Below are 15,219 nucleotides of genomic sequence, written 5' to 3'. Positions count from 1 at the left end.
ACGTAAATTAAGGTTACTTTTAGAATACACTTATGTACATATAAGAATTAAAGCCCTCTGTTGGTACTAGACCAAACTATCGCGGATCCACCATGCAGAAACGTGACGTTAATAATATACATAATGGCAATGATTAAAAATCGTCTTTATAATATAGAAGATGATATAGCTTTTGAACCAAGATTAACAAGGGCAAAGACCAAGTATAGTCTGATAAAATATATTTTATAATCATATACTAGAATTAGTAAATATATCTCAATTAAATATATCTTAATTAATATAGAGAGTTAGCAGCAGCCCAAGTTAATATACCATGGCCAATTACTCCAGTGAAGAAAACTTCATCAGAAGTACAAGCATTAATCGAAGAAGAATTACCAGAAGATTCTTCTGATGAAGAATACAATCCAGAACAAGAATCGCATGATCCTGAAGGAATTTTTAAAATCCCTGGGTAAATTAACATGCTTAAGATAGTTTTAAATAATATGTTAGTATAATATATTAACAGAATTCTAATTACTTTAATATTATACATTTTTAGAATCCCTTATGTGCCAACAGAAGAAGAAAGTATTGGTCAAAGAACACGATCCAAAGTTTGTTTAAGCGAAACACCTTTGGAACAGATTGAACAAGCATTTATACCTCCAGATATAACCATTGATATGTATGATTTGGATTGTGAAAAAGATGAAGATTGGGATAATTTCTTAAAAGAATTTACTCAACCACTTACTCAAGAACCTATGGTGGAAGATGATTCAGAAGCAGATCCAGAATATAATATTTTAGAAGACGAAGAAACGGAACTTTGTATGTATGATAAAAAATATGATTATATACTATACATTTCTTAAATTATACAGGCTATTAAAATAATTTGAATATGTTTACAGTGGATAAAGAAGAGTTAAGAGCTGATAAAGCTGTAAATGTTACACGCAAGGAATTAAATAATTTGACTGCAGAATTATTTGAGTTTATAGATATATTTCCGAAAGAAGACCAGGAGATTTCAAAAACGAGAAGGTCTCCAGAAAATAAAAATGTTTCGGTTGAAAACAATTTTATGGTAAGACCATGATATGATTACTATATTTTAATTAAGAATATAATTTTACTGCAATTTTAATTTTGGTTTAGAATTGTTCTGTAACAGATTTATTACCTACTTATGAAGAACCAGAACTTCCTAATTTAATGAATCCAAATCAACGCGAGTTATTGGCAGTTCAATTTCGTCAACATGTACAATTAATGGTACAACATTTTGCTATGACATATATGCACCCAGATCTACATTCTCAGTCAAAAACATGCAAAGAAAATCTAAATAGTATAAAGTAAGTTTACAATTAAGTAAGCAGTTTGTAAATTAAACATATATAGTGTATTAAGTATATATTGAATTTATATTGCTTTTATTAGGTACTTAAGTAATGGCCCTAATTCTGCATTCAATGTAGCAAATTTACCGGATGCTTTAAAATTAGTATCTGATTGGGAAAATAAATTTTTGGATAACAAATTTTCTGAAGATTTCAAAAAAGCTATGGCAGATGGGGATGCAATAAAAAGAATATATCTTAAAAATAGGTATAAGTGTATTCCTAAATTTGATCCAGAATTAAAAAAGCTATTTATGGACAGTAAAGCCCTAATGTATCCACAACTTTTGCCTGAAATACCATTCAGAAGTGAATTAAGTAAATTTGTACGCCCTCCATATTTAAAATCTGAAGAGAGGTATGTAAATAGTATGTATGTAGTATCAAAAAAGTATATATATTTTATGGAAATCTGTCTTCTAGTTTAATTGCACTGGGTTTGGAACAATTTCTCCCTTTTGTTGCCACTAAATCAAAGAAATTAAAAAGTAAGAAACTCCAACTATTAGATGCAGTGAAATTAATTAATCAGTATTTAGTGCCATGCAGGGAACCTGAAGGATTATTAAATCACATTGGAAAACGTCGGTACACAAAGAATGCAAATCCAATAAAAGTAAATATAATATATCTACAAATAATACAATATATTTTTTTAATATAACAGAACTTTACTAGAAAAATGTTTCCACAGCATTACTTTGAGAAGGGTTGTGCTCCTAGAACAATACATTATATAACATTAGAATGTGATCTCAAAGCACCCAAAGATCAATCAATAAATCTATTACCTTTAATTTGGCAAACTTATTGTAATAATGTAAGTATTTCATACAAAATATTTATAAATGTTTATATACATAATCGATATTCTACATTATTATATTTTCTTATTATTTAATATAATTATCTTTTCCGCAAAATAAGGTACCTGATTATCTTGATCTCTCTTACTATTATTATCTTTGGAAAAAAATACTGCAGATTAAGCGTGAATGATTCTAGCAACAAAAAGTTAACACAAAAATATGCCCCCTTTAAAACTGTTCAACACTTATCTGCAACATTTTTTGCTACAGATAATAATATTGATGTAAATCAAGATAATATCAAATGCCTCTTGTGTGTATACAGTTTGTACAAAAATTTGGGAAAGACTTTAGGAGCATATATTGGGTTGGCAACTAAATGATTGCGGATTTTGTTATTAGGTAGTAATGTTCTTGTATGGTAAATATAATGGTAAAGTACTTGTCAAAATAAATAGTAAAGTATCAATAAACACGGGTTCATAAACTACTAGTTTCTGAGTTACAAAGTGTTTTTGTCAGTAAGACACTACATACCCCTAAAGTTTTTCCCCAACTTTTTTGTATATTTGTCATATCATATGTATTCTTATAGACACAGCAGAAAATTAATGTCATAAAGCAAAAACAAATGCTTAATTCGTATAATGATATTATGAAGAAAGATTGTCTTGCAAATGGAAATAGAAACCATGTTTCTGTTTCCAAAACTCACATTTTGTGTACACAAAACCCACCTATTAATATATTACCAAAAATATTACCTGCAAATACAAAGCAGAAGACAACAACTAAAAATGCATTGAAAGATAATTTGTCCACAAGTGGAAACATTAATTGTGAAATTTCTAAAAATATATCAGACAATGAAGTAAATATTGAAATCCATAATACACATGCATTAAATACAGATTGTTCATTGCGTCGTAGCAACTCTTTAAAAATTATAACTATGCAAGAAGAAAAAGAGAAAAAAACAGATGAAAGTGAATTAAAAGAAGTTCGGAATGATGTATCTACAAATTCAATTACATTAAAACACACAAAGTTTTCTAAAAAGTCTTCTGAAATAGTACAAGAATTACCTCAATTACGAAAAACTACTCCTAGGTTAGCAAAAACAAGAAGTGCTCAAAATATGAAATTAATGGCCCAAGTTTTAGGACCAAAAGGTTTATCATCTAATTGCAATGCCTTAAAGTCCAGAGAAAAGAATGATATAGATAAAAATATAGAGAAAATAACTGATTCGCCTAAACTTGTGAGTAAAGTTGTCATTAATTTTAGTGAAATAAAATTAACGTTTTTAAGATTTTTATATCTTATTTTAGGATAATGAAGATGAAATTGCAGAGTTAATGTTAGCTAGCACAACTATTAAAAAAGATTCTATTAGTAGAAAGAAAGCTAAAGAAGCTAGAGAGTTAGAAAATATTAAAAGACTTTTAGAATCTGAAAATCCATTAAACGAAGAAGAAAGAGGTTCAAGTATGTGTCTTAATAAGTTTAAAGTACTTGAGTTATTTTAATTTACTTATGTTATTTTATATAGAGTTTGCAGCATCATATCTTCAGAAATTGCACTTGGCATTAGAATCCAACAATCCAGCAACATTACGATCTGTGATAAAATTATATTTAGATTATTATGATAAATTAGATAGCATTAATCAAATGGAGAACGAATTATCATTCTCGAGTCCATCAAGATCTTTGCACAATGAACAAATTATGAAAAAAACTGCGATAGATAAAGATACAATAACTATTACATTATATCGAGATGTATGTGAAAAATTACGAGAATATCCTGAACTTTGTACAGATTTTTTGTTGTTTTTGAGGCCACATCAAGCTGCGATGATGGATAAATCAGTGGAATATATAATGCTTCAAAAGATGAGCGAATTTGTTAATGTAGCTCAAATATATTTTGCTAAACAACCTTCTCGAATAGCAAAAATGATGCAAGCTATTACACAGCTTTCATCTGATCCACAGATAACATTAGAACATGTTCATGCAACTATGAGTCCCATACTTAAGGGACATCCTTTAGTTATGGATTTATTTTTACAAATATTACCCACTGCTAAACCTCCAGAAAGGTAACATAAATAATAATGTTGTTATATATATTAATAAGAAAAAATTTATAGGTGTCTAATTATACAGAGTGGTTGGTAACTGGTGGTACAAGCGGAAAGGAGGTGATTCTACGCGAAAAAAGAAGTCGAAAATACAGAATAAAAATTTTTCGTTTGAGGCTTTGTTTTCGAGAAAATCGACTTCGAATTTTCGCTCGGTACGCGTGCACTTTATCACGTCTCGTTATAACGGATCTCACTGTAGATCCTTGTCTCGATGGATATTATCGCAGTTTAAGTTTGTTTTGCCGTAACGGAAAATTAGGAATACATAATGAAATATATATGAAGGAAAGGAATATATATGAAGTAATCATAAAGTTTATTATTACAAAAATTGCTGAAAATGTTGCCAATTCTGCCGAATACATACTTCTGCTCTTCTAATTAAATTTCTATGAACACTTTCTAACGTATTCGATTGTTTTAAAGTATGAAAGGCTATAATAATCTTTTCTTTCAAGTGCACGCGTACCGAGCGAAAATTCAAAGTCGATTTTCTCGAAAACAAAGCCTCAAACGAAAAATTTTTATTCTGTATTTTCGACTTCTTTTTTCGCGTAGAATCATCCCCTTTCCGCTTATACCACCAGTTATCAACCATTTATTGTATATTTATTATCTTACAGTTTGTTTGCATCACATATGTTTGAAAACTTAACATGTCCAGTGGGACCATATGATAAAAGTAAAATTTATACTGAAGATGCACCTGAATTATATGAAAATATAGAATTGCCCGTATTATCATTTCAAGAAGATCCTTATGGTGGAGAAAACTGCAAATGCAGTTGTCATAACGATGAAGAATCCACTTCTAAAAATATTTCTGAACATTGTGTGTCTTGTGGCACAAGGGTATATTTTTTCTTATTTACTTTTTGATAGTTTTTAAGATAGTCTCAAATACAGAATAGAAGTGAAAAGATGAATTACAACTAATAAACATAGACATATTAACTACTTGTTGATAGCTTTTTTAAAATAAAAGTTAATATTTTATATGTATTATTTGAAACTGTTTAACATATTTTTAATACAAAAATTTATGATTTACATTTAAAAAATACAGTTCCTCAATGGAAAAATTTACCTTCAAACATCTGAAGGTTTAAGACCTGCAAAAATTATTTTCCCTGGAGCTGAAGAAGAAAAGTTGGAAAATATTGCGCGTATATCTTTAAAAGCTACTGATAAATTTGCTTCATCTATTTCATCTACACAACGAAGGAAGTCTTCAAAGAATGAATTTCATACCGATGAACAACATCAGAAATCTTTTATAGCAAAAAATTCACCTACCAAAGAGAACGAAGAAGGAGAAAAATTAATTATAAAGTCTAAAAAAGCTATAAAATCGCCGTCAAAATCTATAGATCAGAAAAAAGATTTTAAGAGACCCAGAAGTGAAATAAACCATATAAATAGAAGTACAAAAAAAATGCGCATATCACAATGTAAAAATAAAAAAGAGAAACAAATTGACAAGCAAGAAATAAAAGTAGAATACATAGACTCAAATGTTAGTGATCATATGAAATTAGGTGAAAAAGGATGCTTATTCATTGATTATAAAAATTCTAAAGAAACAATAGCAAAAAATACATCGGATGCGAAAATAAGAACGTCAAATGACAGCGTAAGCAAGGTTGATTTATCTGATGAGATAAAAAATTCTGTTGATTTAACTACCAATGTAAATACAAACTCATGGACACGGCAGGAAGATATGATCTTATTACAAGCTGTAAAAAAAGAATATTCTGAGAATTCACTTATTCTAGTCAGTAAAACATTAGGAAATCGTACAATTGATCAAGTGAGTCTACACTAGTGTACAAAATTAATGGATCACAAAATTTTCAATGAAAAGTTATCAATATTTAAACTGTTATAACTTCCCGAAATAAAATCGTACAACAATCAACCTGAGCTCATTTTAAAGCTCGAAGATTCCTCTCTCGTAATCATGTGTTCATTTTTTGTAGAGATGTTTGTAAGTATATCATGGGTGAGAAAGTGAAGATACTTTTTCTTTTCAAAAATTTTATAAGTTCAAACGATTGTAGGGAGTTTGAAAAATTTTTTTCGAGATTCATGTTAAGATGACCTTGTAAAGGAAAATCCCCTTTACAACAACCTATCAAAAGTTGATGTGCGAATTTTTGGTCGCCGTTTTATTGCATTTTAAATGGAAAGTGTTCCACTGGGTTTGAAATAGCTCAAAATACATCATGAGGAGGTTGCACGGCGTAGTGTTACGTCTGTAATGTACGACGACAAAAGATCATACATCAACTTTTGATAAATTGTTGTAAAAACTAAACTTCCTTTTACAAAGTCATCTTAAAACGTAAATTCTGTACAATTGTTTGAATTTCTAAAATTTGCGGGAAAAAGAAGTATCTTCACTTTTTCAACCGTTATATGATATAAAAACATCTCTAAAAAAGAATGGACACAGGGTTATGAGGAATTTTCGAGTTTCAAAATGAAGCCAATTAAATATCTTAAGTTAAGTTAAGTTATACAATTTTCTTCCACGAAGTTATAGCAATTTATAAATATCGACAATTTTTCGCCAAAAATTTTGTGACCATTTACTTTTGTTTACTTTTGCACACCAGTATATATTATTTTTTTATATATTCTGATGCTTATATATTTTGAATATGTATATTATGTATCTAATGTCATTCTATAGGTTAGAGAAAGGTGCGAAATCCTGCTCTCTTTGTTAAAGAAGATGATGTAATTATCTTTAGTTAAAAAGGATATAACGTTATTACTCTTTATTCCAAACTTTCACTGGGTAAGTATATGCTAGTAAAAAATATTTTCATAAAATGTAGTATCCTTAAATACATATATTATTTCTTTTTATTGTTTTATTTTTTATCGTTATTATATAATAACAACAAGATTATTAGAATACCTACATATTTTGACATAAATCGTTAACTTATTTTTGTTGTAGATTATAGACTTGTTCCCATCAGTAACAAAAATCACTTTGCATAACAAACTATGCCATAACAAGGAAATGTAAACCAAATATATTAATTAAAATATTCAACTGAGGATAGCAGCACATGGTATGAAATTATAAGATTATTTGCAACATTGAAAGCTTTAATTTTTTAATTTCGTCAAAAATCTTTTAGTATATTCAAATTTTTGCAGGAGGAAAAAGACGACAATGGAGTATTACACTAATACTATTATTACAAAGAAAACATACTTCACATATTTGTATTTGAATATAGTGTTAAAACATAGTTACAAGAACGATAGTACTCATAAGCTACTAAATTATAAAATTATATAAATTATGTTATACTTCTCTTAATTTTATAAAATCTTATACAAATAAATGAAATTAGTTTATGAAAATCGTGTTTTTAAAATACTATTAAAGTTCTTTACATGTGTACTTCATAAAACAGTTCTATTTCATAAATTATATATTTATATTTATGTATACAACACATAGACACAACATATATATACAAAATTTATTTACAAAAGGATATACCTTACAAATTTTTGTATTAACCATATTTATTGATATATGAAATATTTCAATAACCTAAAATTTAAAAAATATTCATTACATTAAGCTTCATTACATAAATTCAAGAACTAGTTTTTTTTTTATATTGTGTCATAGCACTAATTATATATGTAAATATATATGTATGGAAGAATAAATATATATATTAAATAATATTAATTATTTAATGTGTGTAGTTACATTTAATTATTGTTTACGATTTCTTATCCACTTCAAAAAATAAAAGTTTGAAAAATAAGTTCATTTATTTATATAAATGTATAAATCTTTGTTCCCCCTATGCTGTACCATTTTGTAACAGATATATCGTCAGAGTATGTAATCCGTCTAACTCCTTTTTTAAAAAAAATGTAATTAATCAATCCACATAAGTGTCATTGGTATAAAGAATACGAATTTACGATAATATTATGAAAATTCTACTTAGAAGGCAACAAATATTCAGTTCTTTTAGTCCTAATGCTACACAATATTAATCCTTATAAAATTTGGACTCAGTTCTCTCAGTTTACTAAACTACTGAAGATAGAACGGTTAAAAACTAGAGCAATGACATGTGAAACAAATATATTAAATTATGGTACTGCTCTATAAAATTGGTAAAACAAAAAGTAGTTAACACATTTAAAATTATATGATCATATAATCAATCCATTTAATACAAAATTGGAATTTTAAACATCCAACTACATAAAACTTTTAAATAATTCAGTCTTATTTTACTTAATTTTTGTAATATAACAGTGAATTTATCTTAATAATAAAATAATTAAATAGCTATTTATTTGAAATATATAATCATGTTGCTACATTTAGAAGAATTTAACCAATATCAAGGTATTTTAATTAAATTTCTCAAATTTATATATTTTAGAACATTGATAAGCAAAAAAACAAATTATTATGCACATAATATTTAAAGTAAAATTTTGTACATGAGATAAGTCGTTTAATATATTATACAAAGTACAAATAATCTAATATTTATTTCCATAGTGACTTTTATGTACAAAAAACAATCTTCAACGATGAAAATTTCATAAAAATGGTGTAACACAAATATTTATATATTATGTTACTGTAATTTCTATGAAACTTCATTTTTGTTACGTCTCTTACATTTTTTTACATCTATCTTAATAATAAATAGAAATGTGTTAAATGAAACATAAAAAAAGAGTATACAAATATTTTTTGTTTTTCAAAGTTTGAGAAAATAACAAAGTATATTACCATAATATGTACATTTGATAAATTATTTTATCACAATGTGGAACGTCGTTGCAATAGATTTGGACTGATCATGATTATTTGATCATGCCCACAAATTTTATCTGTGTATACTGTAGGCAAACGTACAAATTACATGAACTGTATTCACATAATCTATGTATATAGATGTTTTGTAAAGATTAGAACTTTTCTCAATTTTGTACAAATTATTTGCGCAATACATTTGTTACAAAGAAATTATAATATTTTAAAGTACTTCCATACTGTCTATGTCTATTCCAATATCAAGGAAATCGTCTCCATAACTTTGAACATGCCTTTGTACAAGTGGATGCTCTGAATGATCTGGATCATCTGTTACAGGACTAGGTGGCGGATTAGTCATTGTCCGATCAGAATCGACTGGCATTCTATCCATACCTTCTCCACGTCTTAATCTTGCTTCTTCTGCTATTTCTCTTGTAGAAAGTTCTGCTTTTGTTAACAAGGCAGGAAGATCTTTTTCTGAACCATCTATAATAAACATTAAAAATAGTCTTATTAAGAAAGAATTCTTTTTATCATATAACAAATAACTTACTTTCTAAACACTTTATTAATTCTTGTGCTTTCTGTCTTCTTGCAACGGCATCAGCTTTCCTTTGTTCAGCATGTTCTTTTTTATCATAATAAAAGATCTCACTTATTTTTTCTCGTGGGATATGTTCATCGTTTTTTACTAACCACAAATATACACCTCCTGCAGTTCTTCTTCTAGATCCATTCATTATTAACATACCACCCCCTTCTTCAATCTTCTTAGTTTTTTGAAAGAAATCAATGGCTTTTTCTTTACCAATTATATCTACAATCCTCCCTGCAAAGTGTACAAGTTCAAATAACTATATACATACATTAATTTAAGGTAACAACAAATTTCTTACTTATAAGAAGATCCTTTTTCTCGCTAAGTTTTGATGTTATGTCAGTAGCCACATCTGAATCAGTTGATTCAACTGTTGTACTTAAATCTGCTATTTTTCTAGCAGCTCCTTTCTGATTATCTATGTCCATCGAATTACGTTTCTTTCCTAATCTCAATTTAACATTAGTTCTATCAGAATTTGTCCTTTTATTTGTTAGCCTTCTTTCCCCATCCTTTTCATCTTCTGAGCTATTATTATTGCGGTGCTCCATATTCCAAGTCCCATTAATAGAATAACGGTGTGGAATGTTATAACTCTCAACACTACGATCGTGATTTTGTTTTTTAGTTACACCACATAATATTAGATTTTCTGTTAAAGATTCTTCTTGTAACTGAGGACACCATATTTTATATTTATCATTTTTATCTGACCAATTTTTTGTCATATTTCTAGATCGTTTCAGTTTTAATTTAGGTCTTTTACTTTTAATATGTCCAGAATCTGAATCAGAATCACTTTCAGAATCTGCAGAATCATCAGACTCGTCGCTATAGCCCATTTTTACATTTTCTTCTTTATTTGGAACTGCATGTGGTCTTTTTAGGACATTATATGTTTCGATATCGCTTGCCTAGATAAAAATATATTATAATAATTAACGAATATACTTCATCGTCATAAAAATAACTTTTACATTTAATATTTAAAAAATGCTTTTAAGAAATATAGTGTCACAGTTGCAAAGTCTAGAAAATTTATATTATTCAAATAATATATTTCAATTGAAATAATTTTAATTCAACTATGAATTTTAACATTAGAACGCAATGTCTTTATGATTATAATAGGTTAGACTCCTGTCAAATATAAACTTTTACAATATTTCACCTCATCATCTATAACTTCACCATCTTCGAGTTCTAAAGGTTCTGCTTCCATAATATTCTTCTCAAAAACTACGATTTCTTTAACAAATAATTATTGAATAAAATTATGGTCATTCAATAACTCCAAAGGAGCCTTTTTTCTATGAAATCTTAACGATAGTTTTTTCACAATTCCGTCATTGCCGCCACCACCGCTGTGTATTCTCTGCTTTTCTGTTTAGTGGTTTCTATAGGTCAATTTGATTCTATTTTATCAGATTTTACTAATATAAGATTTTCTAATAAGAAGATAAATTTAAATTAGCCTAATAATCCTGGTTTTACTAACATAGAATTGAGAAAGTTTGGATATTTTACTGTAAATTTTATATATTACTTACTAAAATAATTTAGTAGAATTTATTTTAAAAAATTACATATACTGTAAATTTGAACTTGTTCTTTTAGTAAATTAATTATATTTTTTATAATTTCTTTACAAAACGTCCAAATATTTATATCAAAATCTTTTTATATTATGAATTTATAATCATTTTTTCTTATATTTCTAATAGAAAAAAAATTGAAGAAAGTAATAAGCAAATAATAAGTAATACTCTGTTATATACAATTAATAACAAAATAGGAACTGAATTTCACTTTACTATACCAATTTGTAGTTATCTTTCAATAGTGAATTTTGTTATATCTACCATTACTAATATCTCTATATAATTGAATTTTATACACTTGCGTGTGCCTCTTGTGATCTCTTCCTCGTAGTTTGGAATTCATACATTTTATATTTGAAATTGAAATAGATTAAAATTTATTATAAATGAAGACAATTTTTGCATATTGTTTGAAATGGTCAAAAAATTGTCTCCAAATAACTGTTCCTCGTTATTTCCATACTGGTAATCTGAACTTTGTATACTTTGTATTATCCTCAATATAGTTTATTTGTTACAAACTTTACTATGAACAATTTATTAAATTTGGGATAAATACCTCAAAAATATAAATAAATCAATGTAAATAAAAACAAATTCGCTATTTTAAAAATATTTTTACGATTATATTTTAGCAACGAAAAAACATTTAGAATTTAAAATTTTATAATAGAAAGGCACAATAAAAAAGTATAATTTTCTTCATATATTCTAAAATTAATGAAAAATTTCTTTGAACAGTTAAATCACCTGAGCTATTCATGAATACAAATATGGGAAAAAGTAATTTGAATGATTACATTGTTTGGTTAGATATGGAAGTATGTTAATACCATTAAATAATTTTACACTATAGAATACGTTTTTTTATATTACGTTACATATATTTCAGATGAGTGGCACTGATGTAAATACATCTCAAATCTTGGAAATAGCATGCTTAATCACTAATAAAGATTTAAAAGTTGTAAGCGAAGATCTAAACATTATTATACATCAGCCAGATGAAATATTAAACAATATGAATTACTGGTGCATGGCAACTCATCAAAAAGTAAACATTCTAAATGAATTTGTAACAGAGGTAGCTAGATTCAATAATGATATACAAACCTTTATAAGGTATACTTTTTACATTTCTAGACAGAATTAATCAATGAGTCCCGTTTAAGTAAAACTACAGTAGAAGATGCTGAACAGATTGTACTAAAGTACTTAAAAACATATATTGAAAAAGAAGCAACATGCCCACTAGCAGGAAGTTCAGTTTATGTGGATCGCATGTTTTTGTATAAATATATGCCATTAGTTAATAATTATTTACATTATAGAATTATTGATACTTCTACTATTAAAGAATTAATAAAGTAAGTATTAGGAATACTTCTTCTTACATTATATTTTATATATCTAATGAAATAGTACATAATTATTTTAATTTCAGGAGATGGAATATAAATGTACCTATCTTTAAAAAAAATCATGTTCATAGAGCATTGCCTGATGTAAAAGAAAGTATAAGAGAATTGCAATGTTATAAAAATCATATATTCGATCTATGTATTAGAAGTTAATATGGTCATGAATTTTATTTTACAAAAGTAACAATCAATAATATCAAAATAATAAACAAGCAGTACGATTAGATAATAATTAACAAATGTCAAAGATAATAGAAAACTGTATATTGCAATGTAAAATATTTTAGTACCAAGCCTAATGCTTGAATTTAATTATTTAAATACACATTTAACAGTTTAATAAACATTGTGTCATATGTTCATGCCAAATTTATCTCTTTAAAATTACAAAATGTTTTTATTTAAATATATGTACATAACTTTCAGATTTTATTAATTACCATTCTAATTTTTATTTACTCATGGAAATTTTATGATTAATAAAGTTTATTTGTTTATAACCTATTTTATAATGTCCTGATACATTGTAAAATATTAAATATAAATAAAAAATGAAATTGTAAAAATTAAGAATTTTATAAAATAATTTTCTTCAATGTAGTTTGTAAACATAAAAGATGGTAATTAGAAATTTCAATTCATAAAAGGCATTATATTTTTTATGTATATTGTAAACACATATTTAATTACATCGATTAATTTATAAAAAATTAATTAAATGGAATATCATTATAATATATCCATTCACGTCAAACTTAAATTTAAGGCATTAGTACAAGCAAGAGGATATTTATGTAATGTAAAATATCACGAATGATGAAAAAAATATGTCAAAGTAAAATACATTAAAAGAATTCGAATCTGCGCTGCAAATGTTATTGGTAAATAACAAACTTTGAGATAAACGTTATAAACATACTAACTGTTTTTTCCTATTAAAATTTGAATATTGCAAATATAGACTATTAACTGTTTGGTCGTAAAACTGTATGCCACCTAAATATCTCAAGTTCTATCACTGATGAAAACTTTATTTCAAATCACGTTTACATTTCTTCGAGTTCTTTCTTGGTAAACTACACATGTAAATCATACTTACTGTCATGTAATGTAATGCGCATGCTTGTTAAAGAAATAAAAGGTTATATTCAATCGTATATTATATAACGTCGATTAATTTTTATAAGATGTAAGTATTGTCTTTAATATATATCAACAATTACATAAGTAAAATTGATTATTTTGTATAGTTTGTATCATAATAGTTATATTATAAATGTATGTAATCTACTGTATGCTTTAATTTTTATATAAGTATCTACTGTATGCTTTAATTTTTATTTAATTTTTATATAAATTAGTATTATGTACATACTTTATACGCGCGTAAAGACACAAATTTTATATAAATATCAGGTTTTGCTTTTCTTTATATTTTGTGTCTTATGTAATTAATGTCATTGATAAATACATTCTCAATATTTTACAATTATTTAGCTATTATATCATTACAATTTTATAGTTTCAGTTAATTTATTTACAATGGCAGCTTCACCTACTGGTGGTGTAAAACCAATGAATATTGGTGGCCGTTTAGTGAGAGAAAGAGAACGTTTGATTGGTATGACGGAAGAAGAACGTGCATGGAGAGCCCGGTATCTTAAAAGCCAGATTCTTGCACCAGAAGAACCATTAACAACAAAGGAATATTATAGGCATTATTATAATCCACTTCGAAGATTCTATAGAATACCTTTAAATGCACTTGAAAGATTATTAACTCCTCTTATGGTAAAAGAATAAAATTTTTAGCTAGATCATATATCAAAAGTAATTTCATTAGTTGATACTATTTTTGTTTGATATTATATTTAATTATAGGGTAATAAGAAAGCAATGATTATACGTTATGTCACAGCAAAATGTTTGATGGGTCTTGTTATACTTTATGGCGTACGGTATTACTACAAATATAACACAGGCGTAAGAAATAATTTTTCAATATATCGCAAATGAAACATCTTGATATTAAGTATCATACCAAAATGTTTATTTTCATAGAATTGGACACGACAATCTGGTTGGATGGTGAGACCAACACGTGAAGCAAGAATTCCAGGAACTAAAGATTACAAAGGTCTTGAGAAGCCAAAAACTTTTGCTACATATGGTTTTGAGAATTCTCCCATATAAGAATTATTGTAATTTCAATATTAAGTATGCAATTTTACTATTAAGTAGTATCTGAACATAATAAAATAATGATTCAAGATATATTGTATGTCTTATGTTTCTTTATTATAATTTTTTATTTATTGTTCTTTCTTTAAATAAAATATCTCGTTTATTTCACTTACAAATTGTTCACTTGTACAGATTTAATAGATTGAAAATACATATAAAAAGAAAGCTATT

The 15,219-nt window shown here is 26.6% G+C and overlaps 4 protein-coding genes and 1 long non-coding RNA gene across 9 annotated transcripts; 3 read left to right on the top strand and 2 right to left on the bottom strand.

The window, feature by feature from the left end:
• Positions 1–21: 21 nt before the first annotated feature.
• LOC126919580 (GON-4-like protein) lies at positions 22–7,743 on the top strand. 2 transcript variants are annotated; one of them, XM_050728970.1, is made up of 16 exons: positions 22–203; positions 287–457; positions 548–819; positions 903–1,078; positions 1,150–1,349; positions 1,435–1,752; positions 1,818–2,010; positions 2,089–2,214; positions 2,799–3,464; positions 3,535–3,691; positions 3,756–4,311; positions 4,980–5,208; positions 5,423–6,169; positions 7,055–7,162; positions 7,328–7,445; positions 7,534–7,743. In XM_050728970.1, exons 1-14 carry the CDS (start codon positions 124–126, stop codon positions 7,103–7,105), a joined length of 3,942 nt encoding a protein of 1,313 aa, XP_050584927.1. In that variant the 5' UTR covers positions 22–123; the 3' UTR covers positions 7,106–7,162; positions 7,328–7,445; positions 7,534–7,743. The 2 variants fall into 2 exon arrangements, with proteins under 2 accessions (XP_050584927.1, XP_050584925.1); XM_050728968.1 differs by lacking the exons at positions 22–203; positions 287–457 and having other exon boundaries at positions 531–819; positions 7,515–7,743.
• LOC126919597 (uncharacterized) lies at positions 4,149–4,988 on the bottom strand. Its single transcript, XR_007711716.1, has 2 exons — positions 4,820–4,988; positions 4,149–4,419 (listed from the first exon to the last, which is right to left on the bottom strand). It is a non-coding gene; the product is annotated as an uncharacterized LOC126919597 (long non-coding RNA).
• Positions 7,744–9,099: 1,356 nt separating the features above from the next.
• LOC126919584 (phosphorylated adapter RNA export protein) lies at positions 9,100–13,894 on the bottom strand. Of its 2 annotated transcripts, none has more exons than XM_050728976.1 (4): positions 13,728–13,894; positions 10,081–10,696; positions 9,738–10,013; positions 9,100–9,670 (listed from the first exon to the last, which is right to left on the bottom strand). In XM_050728976.1, exons 2-4 carry the CDS (start codon positions 10,622–10,624, stop codon positions 9,405–9,407), a joined length of 1,086 nt encoding a protein of 361 aa, XP_050584933.1. In that variant the 5' UTR covers positions 10,625–10,696; positions 13,728–13,894; the 3' UTR covers positions 9,100–9,404. The 2 variants fall into 2 exon arrangements, with proteins under 2 accessions (XP_050584933.1, XP_050584932.1); XM_050728975.1 differs by lacking the exon at positions 13,728–13,894 and adding an exon at positions 10,954–11,102.
• LOC126919587 (probable oligoribonuclease) lies at positions 11,091–13,148 on the top strand. 3 transcript variants are annotated; one of them, XM_050728983.1, is made up of 5 exons: positions 11,091–11,185; positions 12,125–12,204; positions 12,276–12,437; positions 12,527–12,750; positions 12,828–13,148. In XM_050728983.1, the coding sequence occupies exons 2-5, from the start codon at positions 12,145–12,147 to the stop codon at positions 12,955–12,957; spliced, it is 576 nt and encodes a 191-aa protein (XP_050584940.1). In that variant the 5' UTR covers positions 11,091–11,185; positions 12,125–12,144; the 3' UTR covers positions 12,958–13,148. The 3 variants fall into 3 exon arrangements, with proteins under 3 accessions (XP_050584940.1, XP_050584939.1, XP_050584941.1); XM_050728982.1 differs by lacking the exon at positions 11,091–11,185 and adding an exon at positions 11,652–11,848; XM_050728984.1 differs by lacking the exon at positions 11,091–11,185 and adding an exon at positions 11,846–11,965.
• A 432-nt stretch (positions 13,895–14,326) lies between the features above and the next one.
• Positions 14,327–15,078, top strand: LOC126919592 (uncharacterized). Its single transcript, XM_050728998.1, has 3 exons — positions 14,327–14,595; positions 14,686–14,787; positions 14,866–15,078. The coding sequence occupies exons 1-3, from the start codon at positions 14,347–14,349 to the stop codon at positions 14,995–14,997; spliced, it is 483 nt and encodes a 160-aa protein (XP_050584955.1). The 5' UTR covers positions 14,327–14,346; the 3' UTR covers positions 14,998–15,078.
• The last annotated feature ends 141 nt before the right edge of the window (positions 15,079–15,219 follow it).

The sequence above is a fragment of the Bombus affinis genome, chromosome 8, assembly GCF_024516045.1.
Source record: "Bombus affinis isolate iyBomAffi1 chromosome 8, iyBomAffi1.2, whole genome shotgun sequence".
NCBI classification, from domain to species: Eukaryota; Metazoa; Arthropoda; class Insecta; order Hymenoptera; family Apidae; genus Bombus; species Bombus affinis.
This window is presented reverse-complemented; position numbering and strand designations above follow the sequence as displayed.